The sequence below is a fragment of the Ahaetulla prasina genome, chromosome 8, assembly GCF_028640845.1.
Source record: "Ahaetulla prasina isolate Xishuangbanna chromosome 8, ASM2864084v1, whole genome shotgun sequence".
Taxonomy (NCBI): Eukaryota; Metazoa; Chordata; class Lepidosauria; order Squamata; family Colubridae; genus Ahaetulla; species Ahaetulla prasina.
Window position 1 is genome coordinate 3,249,731 of NC_080546.1, and position 14,675 is coordinate 3,264,405.

At 48.0% G+C, this 14,675-nt stretch overlaps 1 protein-coding gene across 1 annotated transcript in view; it reads left to right on the top strand.

Moving 5' to 3' along the window:
• The window catches only part of ALMS1 (ALMS1 centrosome and basal body associated protein), a 74,480-nt gene extending 66,337 nt beyond the window's left edge, over positions 1–8,143 (top strand). The window contains exons 17-20 of the mRNA XM_058193066.1: positions 881–1,058; positions 4,413–4,473; positions 6,324–6,423; positions 7,629–8,143. Of these exons, the coding sequence (XP_058049049.1) occupies positions 881–1,058; positions 4,413–4,473; positions 6,324–6,423; positions 7,629–8,069 (780 nt within the window). The 3' untranslated portion in view covers positions 8,070–8,143. The remainder of the gene's footprint in view (positions 1–880; positions 1,059–4,412; positions 4,474–6,323; positions 6,424–7,628) is intronic.
• Positions 8,144–14,675: the final 6,532 nt, after the last annotated feature.

Below are 14,675 nucleotides of genomic sequence, written 5' to 3' on the forward strand. Positions count from 1 at the left end.
TTTTTCCTCCCCCAAAAAAGAGGGTGACAATCTGGGTGCGTCTTAAATTCCGAATGTAGCCCCACCCAGCTTCTCAAAGGGAGGTTACAGAGGCTGAAAGAAGCTTCAGAAAAAAAGCCCTCAAAGGGCTTTGGATAGCTCAGGCTGTTAAGAAGCCTGTTATTAGAACACAGTAGCCTGCAATTACTGCAGGTTCAAGCCCGGCCCAAGGTTGACTCAGCCTTCCATCCTTTATATGGTAGGTAAAATGAGGACCCAGATTGTTGGGGGGGCAATAAGTTGACTTTGTAAATATACAAATAGAATGAGACTATTGCCTTATACACTGTAAGCCGCCCTGAGTCTTCGGAAAAGGGCGGGATATAAATGTAAATTAAAAAAAAAAAATAGAGCTTCAGAAAAAAAGCCCCCAAACAGAGCTTCAGGAAAGAAGCCTTCAAATAGAGCTTCAGGAAAGAAGCCCCCAAACAGAGCTTCAGAGGCTTTTTTCCTGAAGCTGTTTCAGAGGCTTTCAGAGGCAGAAATTTTTTTTTTTCTGAAACAGAGTTTCAGAAGTTTCAGAGGCAGAAAAAAAAGCCAAAAAAAAAAAAAAAAAAGCAAGGCACAGAGCTCACAACCAAGGAACCTGTTGCTAAAATTCACCTCTGGGAACAGCTGATTGGGGGTATTCCGGGAGGCCTTTCCACCTGCCAATCAGCTGTTTTCTTATTTTCCTCCCCAAAAACTAAGGTGTGTCTTATACTCCGAAAAATGCGGTAATTTCTCTGCCCCGGAGGCCAATTTTCAAGGAAGCTTATATCATTCTTTCCCCGAGACTTAAGTGGTTGTTTTTTCTTCCCCCTTTCCTTTTCCCCCTCTTTTTTCCTTTCCCCCCACTTAGGAGTCTCTCGCGATGCACCGTCCCGATTTCATTTCCAGCTCCGGGGAACGTCTGAAACGCCTCAAGCTGCTGGTCGAAGAAAGGAAGCTGCAGACCGTCTTCCAGGGGGAGAGGGAGCGATTGTTCAATCCCCCCGATGGGAGGAGTTGCAGGAACGCAGGGGGTCTGGTGAACCGAGGTACCCCTTCTCCTACACGGGAGCCCTGCTCCAAATTGCATGCGGTCTCGCTTTGCTGAAGAAGTGAAGGAGTGTTGGGGGGCAGGGCAGGGGGGCTGGCTCTTCTTTGGCAGCAGGAACAGAGACGGACACCCCACCCCCCACAAAAAAATATCCTGGCTGCTTCTGCTATAAGGGGTTCCTCGGTGCTGTCTGAACTTGGTGGCTTCCTTGCAGGCATTTCATGATCCAGCTAGGGAACATCGTCAGTGCTAGAAGGCAGTGGGGTTTGTGGAGAGGAGGAGGAGGAGGAGGAGGAAAAGGAGGAGGAGGAGGAGGGACTCTGTGGGGTCCTTGATGCTCTCTGAGTTTGATGGTTTTCTTGAAGATGTTTCATTACCCAACTAGGTAGCATCATCAGTGCTAGAAGGCAGTGGGGTTTGTGGAGAGGAGGAGGAGGAGGAGGAGGAGGAAGACAGGGAAAGAAGAGGAGGAGGAGAGGAGGTGGAGGGAGGGAGGGAGACTGTAGGGTCCTCGGTGCTGTCTGAATTTGGTGGCTTCCTTGCAGGCGTTTCATGACCCAGCTAGGTAGCATCATCAGCGCTAGAAGGGAGAGGGTTTTTTTAGAAATGAAGATGGGAGGAGGAGGAGGAGAAGGGTCTGGAGCAGCGATGACGAACTTTTTAGACAAACCGAGTGCCCAAAACACACTTATTAATTGCAAAGTGCCAACACGGCAATTTAACCTGAATAATTTATTTATTTATTTTGTCACAACAGTATATATAAGCATAAGCATGAAATAACTATACAATATATAAGCATATATATAAGCATAAGTATGTAATAACTATATTAATTGGATATAATGAAAGAAAACAATAGGACAGGAATGGTAGGCATGCTGGTGCTCTTATGCACGCCTCTTACGGACCTCTTAGGAACGGGGTGAGCTCAACAGTAGATAGTTTCTGGTTAAAGCTTTGGGGATTATGGGATTGGGGATAATGAGGTTTTACTACCTAAAATAATGATAAACAAGGCAGAGTTCAGCTCATTGTTCTAAGAAGAACGTGATGAATGCGCTTTTATGCCTCTTCATTTTCTTTCTGCTTTTGAAATATTACGTTTAGGAACAATAAAAAAGAGAAACTTTCTCCCTCTCTCTCCCTCCATGGGAGAAACGCGATGGGAGCTGGGCTGGGGCAGTGGAGCGTGTGCCCACAGAGGGGGTCTCGTGACTGCCACCTCTGGCACGCGTGCCATAGGTTCACCACCACTGGTCTGGGGTCTTCAGAGACGACGAGGACTGTGGGCTCCTTGGTCCTCTCTGAGCTTGCTTGTTTTCTTGCAGGCATTTCATGACCCAACATCATCAGTGTTAGAAGGGAGGGGGGCTTGCAGAGAGGAGGAGGAGGAGGAGGAGGAGGAGGAAAAGAAAGAGAATGGGGTCCTTGGTGCTTTCTGAGCTTGGTGGTTTTCTTGCAGATGTTTCATGACCCAAGTAGGGAACATCATCAGTGCTAGAAGGGAGGGGGGCTTGCAGGGAGGAGGAGGAGGAAGAGGAAGAGGAAGAGGAAGAGGAAGAGGAAAAGAAAGAGAATGGGGTCCTTGGTGCTTTCTGAGCTTGGGTGGTTCTCTTTTTTTATTTTTTTGTATTTGCATTTATATCCCGCCCTTCTCCGGAGACTCAGGGCGGCTAACACTATGTTAAGCAATAGTCTTCATCCATTTGTATATTTATATACAAAGTCAACTTTTATTGCCCCCAACAATCTGGGTCCTCATTTTACCGACCTTATAAAGGATGGAAGGCTGAGTCAACCTTGGGCCTGGTGGGACTTGAACCTGCAGTAATTGCAGGCAGCTCTTGCTGACGTTTCATGACCCAACTAGGGAACATCATCAATGCTAGAAAGGAGGGTGGCTTGCAGAGAGGAGGAGGAGGAGGAAAAGAAAGAGAATGGGGTCCTTGGTGCTCTCAGAGCTTGGTGATTTTCTTGCAGGCGTTTCATGACCCAAGTAGGGAACATCATCAATGCTAGAACGGAGTGAGGTTGGTAGAGAGGGGGAGGGGCAGGACTGGGGTCCTTGATGCACTCTGAGCTTGGTCGTTTTGTCCCAGAGTTTCAGGACCCAACTAGGGAACATCATCAGTGTTAGAAGCGAGTGGGGTTTGCAGAGAGGAGGATGGGAGGAGGCGGAGGAGCAACTGTGGGGTCCTGGGTTCTCTCTGAACTTGGTTGCTTTCTTGCAGAGATTTCACGCCCCAACTAGTTAACAACATCAGTGCTTAGAAGGGACTGTTCCACTGGGGGGGATGGAAGCTTTGCCTCGGCTTCCAAAGGAGGCCTAAACATGCAGGAAGGGGAGGCCCTGGCCCCAGTGGTGACATCCGAACTGGTTTGCTACGTGCACATGCACAGTACGCGCCAAAAGGAGGCTGGGGAAGGTAAGTAGAAGCCGGGGGGGGGGATCAGCTGTGGCGCACGATTTAGCTTCGCTAGAAAACAGGATTTCCTGCTTTCTAGCAAAGCTAAACCCCGCTGCACAGCTGATCATCGGAAATACCGGTTCGGAGGAAACCAGTAGCTTTTTTTAACTGCCGGTTCAACTGAACCGGTAGCTTTTTTCTTTTTTTCTACTAGTTTTCCCAAACCAATAGTTTTTATCACTACCGGTTCACTCGAACCGGAGCGTACCAGTAGCATTTCACCCCTGCCTGGCCCCCCTCTTTCAGGCACGTGCAATCTCCTTTGTCCCAAAGCTTCCCTACAAAGGTGGCCGATTCTCCTAAAATCCACATTTTCAATGTCTTTAGGCTTTGTGGGAAGGGTGATCATCTTAAAAAGGGGTCCCCAAACTTGGCAACGTGGACTTCAACTCTCAGAATTCCCCAGCCAGCTTCAATTCCAACAATGGAAGAGTTCTTTCTAAGCACAGATGTTGTTATCTAGTTGGGTCATGAAACGTCTGCGAGAAAACTACCAAGCTCAGAGAGCACCAAGGACCCCACAGTCGTTGTCCTCCTCCCCCCACCTCCTCCTCCTCCTCCTCCTCCTCCTCCTCCTCCTCCTCCTCCTCCTCCTCCTCCTCCTCCTCCTTTCTAGCATTGATGATATTACCTAGTTGGGTCATGAAACGTCTGCAAGAAAACCACCAAGCTCAAAGAGCACCAAGGACCCCCACAATCCTGCTCCTGACTGGCTGGGGAATTCTGGGAGTTGAAGTCCCCGAGTCTTAAAAGTCACCACGTTTAGAGACTCCCGTCTTTAACACCATCAAACCAGGATTGAGTTCCTTGGCGGTCAGGGAAAACGAAGGTGTGGAAAGAGGGAGCTGGCGTCACCCCGATGTTCTCTTCCTCTCTTTTAGGGTATCGGGCGATTCGGAGTCGAGCAGTTTCCAAGAACGAAATGGTTGAGCGGTCCAAACGGTAAGGGGTGGGGGTGGGGGGGTTGATTTTGGGCCAGAAAATGACTCTCTTGGATTACGTTCAGAAGTGATAATGGATAAACATCATAAATAACAGAGACTCGGGTTACTTCTGCATTCCTAATAAGGAAGTAACAAAATTCCTCTTCAGACGTCCTGGCTGAGAAAGGAGAAGAGTTTTTATTCGCCTGCTTTGTGGATGCGAATTTATCTGGGGTAACTTTGCCAGATTCTGCCAGGATGCTGCCCAAAATTGGGGCTCAAAAACCCGACATTTCGTATGCAGGAACTCCTGGACTTAGGACCACAATTGCGCCCAAAACTCATTTGCTAAGCGAGACATTTATTAAGCGTGTTTTGCCCCTTTCTTACGACCTATCTTGCCACCGTTATTAAGAGAATCACTGCAGTGGATAAGTTAACAGCCCCATTGTTTTTATTTATTTATTTTTATTTATTTCTTTAATTTATATACCGCCCTTCTCCCGAAGGACTCAGGGCGGTTTACAGCCAGGGTAAAAACACAACTCAGAAAAGTTAAAAAAAAAAACATTTAAAAACTACTTAAATGAAAGGCTGAAGGAATATAAGACTATAATAAAACCCCAATAAAAAACTTCATTTAGCCAGCCCTGCACGATGAAATAGAAAGGCCTTTAGTTTGCGAATCTGTTACGCGAATCTGGCTTCCCCATTGATTTTGCTGCTCAGAAGGTCGCAAAAATGGGGACCACGTGACCCCGGGAGGCTGCAAAACCGTCATAAGTATGAATCAGTCGCCAAGCTTCTGAATTTTGATCCCGTGACCCTGGGAACGCTGCAGTGATCAAAATCACAGTGTGAAAAAATGGTCATATTCATAAGTGACTTTTTTCCCCGCCGTGATGTTCTCAACTTTGAACGCCGGTGAAACGAACGGTCGTAAGTCCTTCTCATTGCGATGGTGGTGACAGGCAGACAACCACACCGATGTATCCCTGCCCTTCGTGTTCAAAGTGTGCATTGAACATTTAAGGGTTCAATGCCCGTGTCGGGACCTCATGGCGGTAGGGCCATGAGAAGGGCGGTATAAAAATTAAAATATTATTATTATTATTATGGCAACATTACCCAACTGCGATGAACGTTGCTTGTTTTCTGGGCAAAGAGCTGTTCAATTTCGCACACGCAGCATTTGAAACTTGTGCGTTTGGTATTTTAAATTTCACGCCGTGCCGTATTTTCATGGTGATGCTCCTGGCACGAAGGAGCAAACTTTCCCCCTGGCGTGACATTTGCAGATCTCCTCCGCCTTGGCATGAACATCACCTTGCAGGGTTGGATTGTAATTCAACAACCGGTTCTCTGCCCTAATGAACAGCTGGGTGGGCGTGGCCATGGTGGGCGTGGCCAGGGGTGTGTGACAGGCAGCACTCGGCCTTCTGCAACCCCCTGGGAGCGAAAATGCCACGGGGGCTGCGTCACTCCCCTGCACCCCATTATTGGCCTCGTAGGCAGGGGTGAAACCTACTTACCTTCCCTACTGGATTGGAAGTGCCTGCGCCAGGTGTGTGCACGGACCTTCTGCGCATGTGAAAACTTGCATGCGCAGAAGGTAAAACCAGGAAGTAACAACGGCTGGGCGGGTGGGCGGAGCCTCTCAACTGCCATCGCTACCGATTCAACCGAACCGGGCCGAACCGGTAGCATTTCACCCCTGCTAGTAGGCCTCCCTGCACTTACCTGGCGACTCTTGGAAGGGGAGGGGCCAGCCAACAATTTACCAACCGGTTCGCCGCAAACCGGCTGAATCCCACCACTGATCGCTCCCCTCTTAAATTGCCTTCTCGCCTTCTCTTCCCTCTCGGCCAGCATCTACGAGCAGCTGCCCGAGGTGCGAAAGAGACGGGAAGAAGCCAAGAGGAAATCGGAATATTCCAGCAACCGCTTGAAGGCCCAGCTGTACAAAACGGTGGGTGCCCCTTTCTCCCCCCCACCCCCCACCCCTCCACTCAAAAGCCTGTGAGGTGGTTCTCCTTCTTTTTTGGAAAGCGGGTCAGAGGTGGATTCGGAGCAGGCAAGGCAGGGGATAATGGGCTTCGGGAATGGGGGCGTAGTAGTCAAGAACCCATTGGTGTCTCCAATATGGAAGGCATCAGGCGGCCTCTTAAAAAACTTGAGCTCAGGGCCGTTGCAAGAGGCCGCGAACTGACCCACTCCAGTCAGAAACTCCTCGGGGGAGAACGGCCGTATCTCTGAAGCGGCGGGGCGTAAAACAGCAGAGATATTTCACCTTCCCGAGAGAAATGCGGAGTTTAATCTTGGCCAAAGGAAGGAGCGTTGCAGAGCTGTGGGAAAAAAAGAAGCGGCCGTTGTGCCTGAACCACTAGGGGGCAGCAGAGCCTTCTTCTTTCTCTCTTTTCTCTCCCTCTTCTCTCTCTTCTTCCTTTTTTTCACTTTTCTCTTCTTCCTCTTCTCTCTTCCTCTTCTTTCTCCTCTTCTCTCTCCTTCTCTTCTCTCTCTCTTTTCTCTCCTTCCTTTTCTTTCTCTTCTTTGTTTCCTCTTCTTTCTCCTCTTCATTCTTTCCACTCTTTTCTCTCTTTTTTCTCTCCTTCTCTCTCCTTTTCTTCTCTCTCTCTTTTCTCTCCTTCCTTTTCTTTCTCTTCTCTCTGTTTCCTCTTCTTTCCCCTTTTCTTTCTTTCTTTTCTCTCTTTTCTCTCTCTGTCTCCTCCTCCTCCTCTTTCCCTCCTTTCTCTTCCCTTCCCTCCCTCCCTCCGTCCCTTCCTTCTCCTTTCTCTTCTCTCTCTCTCTCTCCTCCTTCTCTTTCTCTCCTTTCTCTTCTCTTCCTTCCCTCCGTCCCTTCCTTCTCCTTTCTCTTCTCTCTCTCTCTCCTTTCCCTCCTTTCTCTTCTCTTCCTTCCCTCCGTCCTTTCCCTCTCTTTCTCTCTCTCTCTCTCTCTCTCACACACACACACATACACACACACACACATACACAGCCTGGCCTTCTAACCCATCCCAAGCAAAAGCCAGTTCATACATGTTGGGTTTCCCTCTACCTGTCCTCCCCCCACCCCACCATCCAAACCCTCATGGCACATTTTTGTGGGTCTCTTCTTCCTCCTTCCTTCCTTCCTTCCCACCCACCCCCAATTAATTCAGACCCCTGTCCTTGTAGGTCAGCGGTTCTCAACCTGTGGGTCGGGACCCTGTTGGGGGTCGAATGACGATTTGCCAGGGGTGGCCTAAGACCATCGGAAATATGGGAAGTATACTTGCGAGTCGAAGAATCGTGCTCCAATGGTTGACTCCACAAGCCAGCTGCAGGCTCTTCAAATCGCTAGCCGAATTCGGCTTCAGGCGCGATGAATTAAAAAAGAGAGAAATCTTTGCTCTGATGTCTCCCTCTCAAGCCAGCTGCAATCACTCCCCATCGTCAGCCTCATCTGGCTTCAGGTGCCATAAACTTAATAGGGGAGGAGTCTCCGCTTTAATGCCTCCGTCCTCAAGGCAATTGCAAGCAGTTCAGATCACTAGCCAATACGGCTTCAGGCGCGATAAATTCAAAACGAAAATAATTTTACGGTTGGGGTCGCCACATTGTGGGGAATTGTATTAAAGGGGTCGCAGCACTATAAAGGTTGAGAACCACTGTTGAAGGGCAAAAGGACCAAGAGACAGGAAGGAGGCCAAAGGGGCTTCCTCAGACGGGGGTGGGAGGCTGTGGGGGGTGGGCATACCTTTCCCATTACAGCTTTGTTCTTCTCTTTCCGCACAGAAAATCACCAACCGTGTCTTGGGAAGAAAAGTGCCCTGGGAATGACGCAGAAAGAAGGGGAAACCCTGAGCGACGGACGTCCCTGTTTAATAAACCTTATCGCACGAAGTAGGGTTTTTAACCTCTTTTTTTAGCATTTTTTATAAAATTACGAACTTGTGCCTACGCCGTAGACTCCTCGGGCAGTTCCCCCCACCCCGAGGCTCCTTAGATGTCCTGACCTAAACTGGGGTGCCCCTCCCCAGTTCCCCCCAATCATGCTCCGCCGTCGCCTTTTCAAACCAACGTATTGAAGATTCTTCTTCTTTTTTTTTTGAAAAAAAGAAATAAATAAAATCAAGAAACCAGGAATTTTTTTTCCTTCATATTCTGCCTACCTTCCCACGGATCAAAGCTTTTGTCGAACTAATTGATCAACAGCGCATTAAACTGGCGGTTTTGTGTGTGAAAACAGCTTTTGTTATTTATATATCTATAGCTATATATTTGTATTTCAGGTACTTTGTATTACTGAGGAAGATTACTCTGGATTTTTTAATGTCTCTGTGGTGGTGGGGGGGAAAAAAAATTAAAATATCTTACAATATCAACTCTTCCTGATAACTTCCATCGAGCGTTTTTTGTCAGCTGTCAATCCACAGTTGGGTGGATTTCAACTCCTAGAATTCCAAGCAACATAGGCCAAGGGCAACATTAAGATGGGTGGACTTCAACTCCCAGAATTCCCCAGCCAGCCCGGCTCAAGACCTCTTTTTTTCCAGCCAGCCTGGGCAATATTAAGATGGCCGGACTTCAACTCCCAGAATTCCAAGCAACATGGGCTAAGGCTGGCTGTGGGAATTCTGGGAGTTGCAGTCCACCCATCTTAAAAATTGCTAAGGTTGAGCAACACTGCCTTAATAAGAGATCTGGAGCTGGCCTGGCTAGAGCAGGCCGTTGTGAGACACGCAGACTTTGAGACCAACACCCTACCTACCACACCTGTACCTACACAATCCTTGTCTTCCTTCCCTGGCCCAGCCGCTCCTTCTGTTTGTCGCTCTGCGTCTCTTCCTTCCTCCCTTCCTTGCCATCTCTGCTGTTGTTTTTTTTTGCTGTCTGGTTGCAATTCTGCAAGCCGGCTGTTTTTGTGAGTCAGAGGGTGTTTCCCCCACCCCAGAGCCCTGAACAACGGCCAAACGCAACCGGGTTGCTTTGCACACACACCCGGGGTTGTCGAAAAAGCGCTCTAACCGGACAGACAGAATCCCATATTAGCCAGGGCTGCGTCGGGTCAGCAAAACATGAGGAGGTTTTCCCTCTTGGGTGTGAATTTGAACCGAGGAAGTCGCCTCTGGGTCAGTCCTCGACTTACGACCCCGAATTTCTGTCGCTAAGCGAAACAATCCTCCAGGTCATGGTTGTCCCAAAGGTTTCCAAAGAGCTGAGGAAGCTTCTTGGATGGGAAGTGAGTTTTGTTCCCATTTTACAACCTTTCCGGCCCTCATTGTTAAAGTCAATCCCTGCAGTGGTGAACGCGGTCGTTAAGCGAATCGGGCTCCCCCGATGACTTGGCTCGTCAGGAAGGTCGCCAAAGGGGATCGCGTGACACCCGGGACACTGCGACCGTCGTAAGTATGAATCGCTTGCCAAGCGTCTGAATTTTGACCGGAGGGATGCTGCAGCGGTCGTAAGTGTGAAACACAGTTGTAAGTGTGAAACACGGTCGTAAGTTGCTTTTTTCAACGCCGTTGTCATTTTGACCAGTCACTAAATGAACGGTTGCAGTTCACTTGGTGACTGAAGTTACAACAGCACTGAGACACGATGTCTTCCACACATCTCCATGCTCACCTGATCGAAATTTGGATGCTTGGCAACTGGCATGTATTTGTGACAGTTGCCGTGTCCCGAACATTTGTGTGAGGTCACCTTTTGTGACCTATTGACAGGCAAAGTGAAGTGAGGACGCCAGATTCACGTAGCCGTTTTGTTGTGTCAATCAGAGCTGGAAGGGACCTTGGAGGTCTTCTAGTCCAGCCCCCTGCTCAGAATAGAATAGAATAGAATAGAATAGAATTTTATTGGCCATGTGTGATTGGACACACAAGGAATTTGTCTTGGTGCATATGCTCTCAGTGTACATAAAAGAAAAGATACGTTCATCAAGGTACAACATTTACAACACAATTGATGATCAATATATCAATATAAATCATAAGGATTGCCAGCAACAAGTTATAGTCATACAGTCATAAGTGGAAAGAGATTGGTGATGGGAACTATGAAACGATTAATAGTAGTGCAGATTCAGTAAATAGTCTGACAGTGTTGAGGGAATTATTTGTTTAGCAGAGTGATGGCCTTCGGGAAAAAACTGTTCTTGTGTCTAGTTGTTCTGGTGTGCAGTGCTCTATAGCGTCGTTTTGAGGGTAGGAGTTGAAACAGTTTATGTCCAGGATGCGAGGGATCTGCAAATATTTTCACGGCCCTCTTCTTGATTCGTGCAGTAAACAGGTCCTTAATGGAAGGCAGGTTGGTAGCAATTATTTTTTCTGCAGTTCTAATTATCCTCTGAAGTCTGTGTCTGTCTTATTGGGTTGCAGAACCGAACCAGGCAGTTATAGAGGTGCAAATGACAGACTCAATAATTCCTCTGTAGACCTGAATCAGCAGCTCCTTGGGCAGTTTGAGCTTACTGAGTTGGCGCAGAAAGAAGTTGGCGCAGGCAGGAAACCCTAGACCAGGGGTCTGCAAACTTGGCTCTTTTAAGACTTGTGGACTTCAACTCAGCAAAGCTGGCTAAGGAACTCTGGGAGTTGAAATCCACAAGTCTTAAAGGTTGCCAAGGTTGGAGACCCCTGAACTAAACAACTGCACCAATTCACTTAACAACCGCGGCAGGAAACATCGTAAAACGGGGCAAAACTCACTTAACAACTACCCGGGCGTAGCCGACAGAAACTTTGGCCTCCATTGTGGCCCATGATTCGAGGACTTCGGGGAAGGAGCCAAACGATTTCTGAAAACAACATCAAAAGCGTGAAGTTCTTCCTTTATTCCGTGGGTGTTTTTCCCCCCACCATTCTGGTGTGGCGGTTTGTTTTCTGAAATAAGGGAACTGCGGTTTGAAACAAAATGATGATTCTGGGCTTTACAGAATACCAAAAATGGCCTGATTGTTATGAATACATTATTCAGTTCTTCTAAAAGGAGGCTGTCCGTCAAAACCGCCAAACGATTGACAGTTGGGGCTTTTTCCGTATATCAATTTAAAATGCTGAACCTGCATTTTTAAAACTCTTGCTCAACAATGCCGCGTCTAGCAAGCCTTGTTTGGGCTGAGAAGCTAAACAAAGCTGGGACTTTGTATTTTTTAACAAGTTAACATTGGAAGGGACCTTGCAGGTCATCTAGTCCATCCCCACCCCACCCAAGCAGGAGACCCTACAGCAGCGGTTCTCAACCTGTGGGTCGGGACCCCGTTGGGGGTCAAATGACAATTTGCCAGGGGTCACTTAAGACCATCGGAAATATGGGAAGTATACTTGCGAGTCGAAGAATCGCGCTCCAATGGTTGACTCCACAAGCCAGCTGCAGGCTCTTCAAATCGCTAGCCGAATTCGGCTTCAGGCGCGATGAATTAAAAAAGAGAGAAATCTTTGCTCTGATGTCTCCCTCTCAAGCCAGCTGCAATCACTCCGAATCGCTAGCCTAATCTGGCTTCAGGCGCAATAAACTTAATAGGGGAGGAGTCTCCACTTTAATGCCTCCGTCCTCAAGGCAATCGCAAGCAGTTCAGATCGCTAGCCAAGACGGCTTCAGGCGCGATAAATTCAAAACGAAAATAATTTTACAGTTGGGGGTCGCCACATCGTGGGGAATTGTATTAAAGGGGTCGCAGCACTATAAAGGTTGAGAACCACTGCCCTACAGCATTTCTGACAAATGGCAGTCCAATCTCTTTTAACTGGGTAACTGATTTGAATACTGGCAGTTCCCAGCTTACAACAGTTCATTGAATGACCGACCGACAACAGCACTGGCTTATTAACATTTTTCACACTTAACGACCATTGCAAATTCAGAGGATTGGCAACAGGTTCCTATTTATGACGAGGTCATCTGATTCCCCTTTTGCGACCTTCTGACAAGCAACATCAACGGAGGGGAAGCCCGATTCGCTTAGCAACCCGTGTGACTGCCTTAACAACTGCAAGCCATTCACTTAACAACGGTGGCGAGGAAGCTTCGAAAAAATGGGGCCCAACTTCCTTAACAACTCGCTTACCGAAGGGGAATGTTGAGCTCCGTTCTGATCGGGAGTCGAGGGCCAAAAATTAAAATAAAATAGCAGGATGGAGAACTCGATGGGAAAGTTGTCAAAATATCTCCGAAGACTCCACATTTCATCCAGATTTTGAGAAACCAACGTGGATGCTTTTTTTTTTCATCTCACGACTGGACAACTGGACTTTTTCTTCTTTCTTTGAAGACGTTTTGCTTCTTCAAGAAGCTGCTTCCGCTCTTCAAAAACCTTTGGGACCACCATGGCTGTCTGGTTGGCCTTCTGCTTCTCTCTAAGCCAGGGGTCTCCAACCTCTGCAACTTTTAAGCCTTCAACTCCTAGAATTCCCCAGCCAGCATGGGGAATTAAGTTTCCATATTTGGAGACACCCTTGTTTCATCTTCACGAAAAGAAGGACTGGGGGGGGGGGACCAGATAGGAGTCTTCCAATATTTGAGGGGCTGCCCCAAAGAAGAGGAGGGGGGGTCAAGATATTCTCCAAAGCCCCTGAAGACAGAACAAGAAGCAGCGGATGGAAACTTAACCAAGAGAAGCAGAGAAGCAACTTAAAACCAAGGAGAAACTTCCTAACAGTGAGAACGATTAAACCAGCGGAACAGCCTGCCACCAGAAGTTGTGGGATGCTCCATCACTGGAGGTTTTTAAGAAGACATCGGTTGAGCAAGGGGGGGTTGGACTAGAAGACCTCCAAGGTCCCTTCCACCTTTGCTGTGCTGGATGGTCTGGCGTCCCACGGCAGAGAACATGAGGCGTGTGCAGGGAAGCCCGATTCCTTACTGTTTGGGATCCCCCTGTGCCCCCCACTGATGTCTCCCATAGCTCAAGGTCCCTGGAGGGCAAACCCCCACCCCACCCATGTCAGGACCTCTGCTTTGCATGTGTTGGCTGACCAGAAGTTGGAGGCAGAGGAAGGAAAAAAAGGTGCTTTTCATATGACCGCATGCTCCCTATGGCTGTCGGCCACATCCTGTCCCGAAGCACACCAGTGATTCACCACAGCCACAGGTGGCAAGGGTGGGGGTGGGGAGTCGCCAGTGGACGGGGGTGGGGGGGAGCCCAGCCCCCATGATTTATGGCTCGATGTGTCGTGTGCAACGATCACTTGCTTTGCCCAATAGAATAGAATAGAATAGAATAGAATAGAATAGAATAGAATAGAATAGAATAGAATTTATTGGCTAAGTGTGATTGGACACACAAGGAATTTGTCTTGGTGCATATGCTCTCAGTGTACATAAAAGAAAAGATACGTTCATCAAGGTACAACATTTACAACACAATTGATGGTCAGTATATCAATATAAATCATAAGGATTGCCAGCAACAAGTTATAGTCATACAGTCATAAGTGGAAAGAGATTGGTGATGGGAACTATGAAACGATTAATAGTAGTGCAGATTCAGTAAATAGTTTGACAGTGTTGATGGAATTATTTGTTTAGCAGAGTGATGGCTTTCGGGAAAAAAACTGTTCTTGTGTCTAGTTGTTCTGGTGTGCACTGCTCTATAGCGTCGTTTTGAGGGTAGGAGTTGAAACAGTTTATGTCCAGGATGCGAGGGGTCTGTAAATATTTTCACGGCCCTCTTCTTGATTCGTGCAGTATACAGGTCCTCAATGGAAGGCCCCAATATTGGATTCTCCATCGAGCATTGGTGAGGTCTTTTTGAGCTCTTCTGAAAAGCTGTTTCCTTCTCAGTAGATGCTTGTGGGAGCTCCTTGAGCTTGGGGTGTTTTTTTCTGGCAGACGTTTCATGACCCAACTAGGTAACATCACCAATGTTAGAAGGGAGTGAGGAGGAGGAGGAGGAAGAGGCGGACTGTGGGGTCCTTGGTGCTCTCTGAGCTTGGTGGTTTTCTTGTAGACGTTTCATGACCCAGCTAGGTAACATCATCAGTGCTAGAAGGGAGTGGGGGTTGCAGAGAGGAGGAGGAGGAGGAGGAGGAGGAGGAGGAGAGGGCTGTGGGGTCCTTGGTGCTCTCTGAGCTTGGGGGTTTTCTTGCAGATGTTTCACTACCAAAATAGGTATCATCATCAGTGCTAGAAAGGAATGGGGTTTGCAGAGAGGAGGAGGAGAAAAGAGGGAGGAAGGAGGAAGATGAAGGAGGAGGATGATAAAGGAGGAGGAAGGAGGAGGAGGGATGAACAAGGAGAAGGACG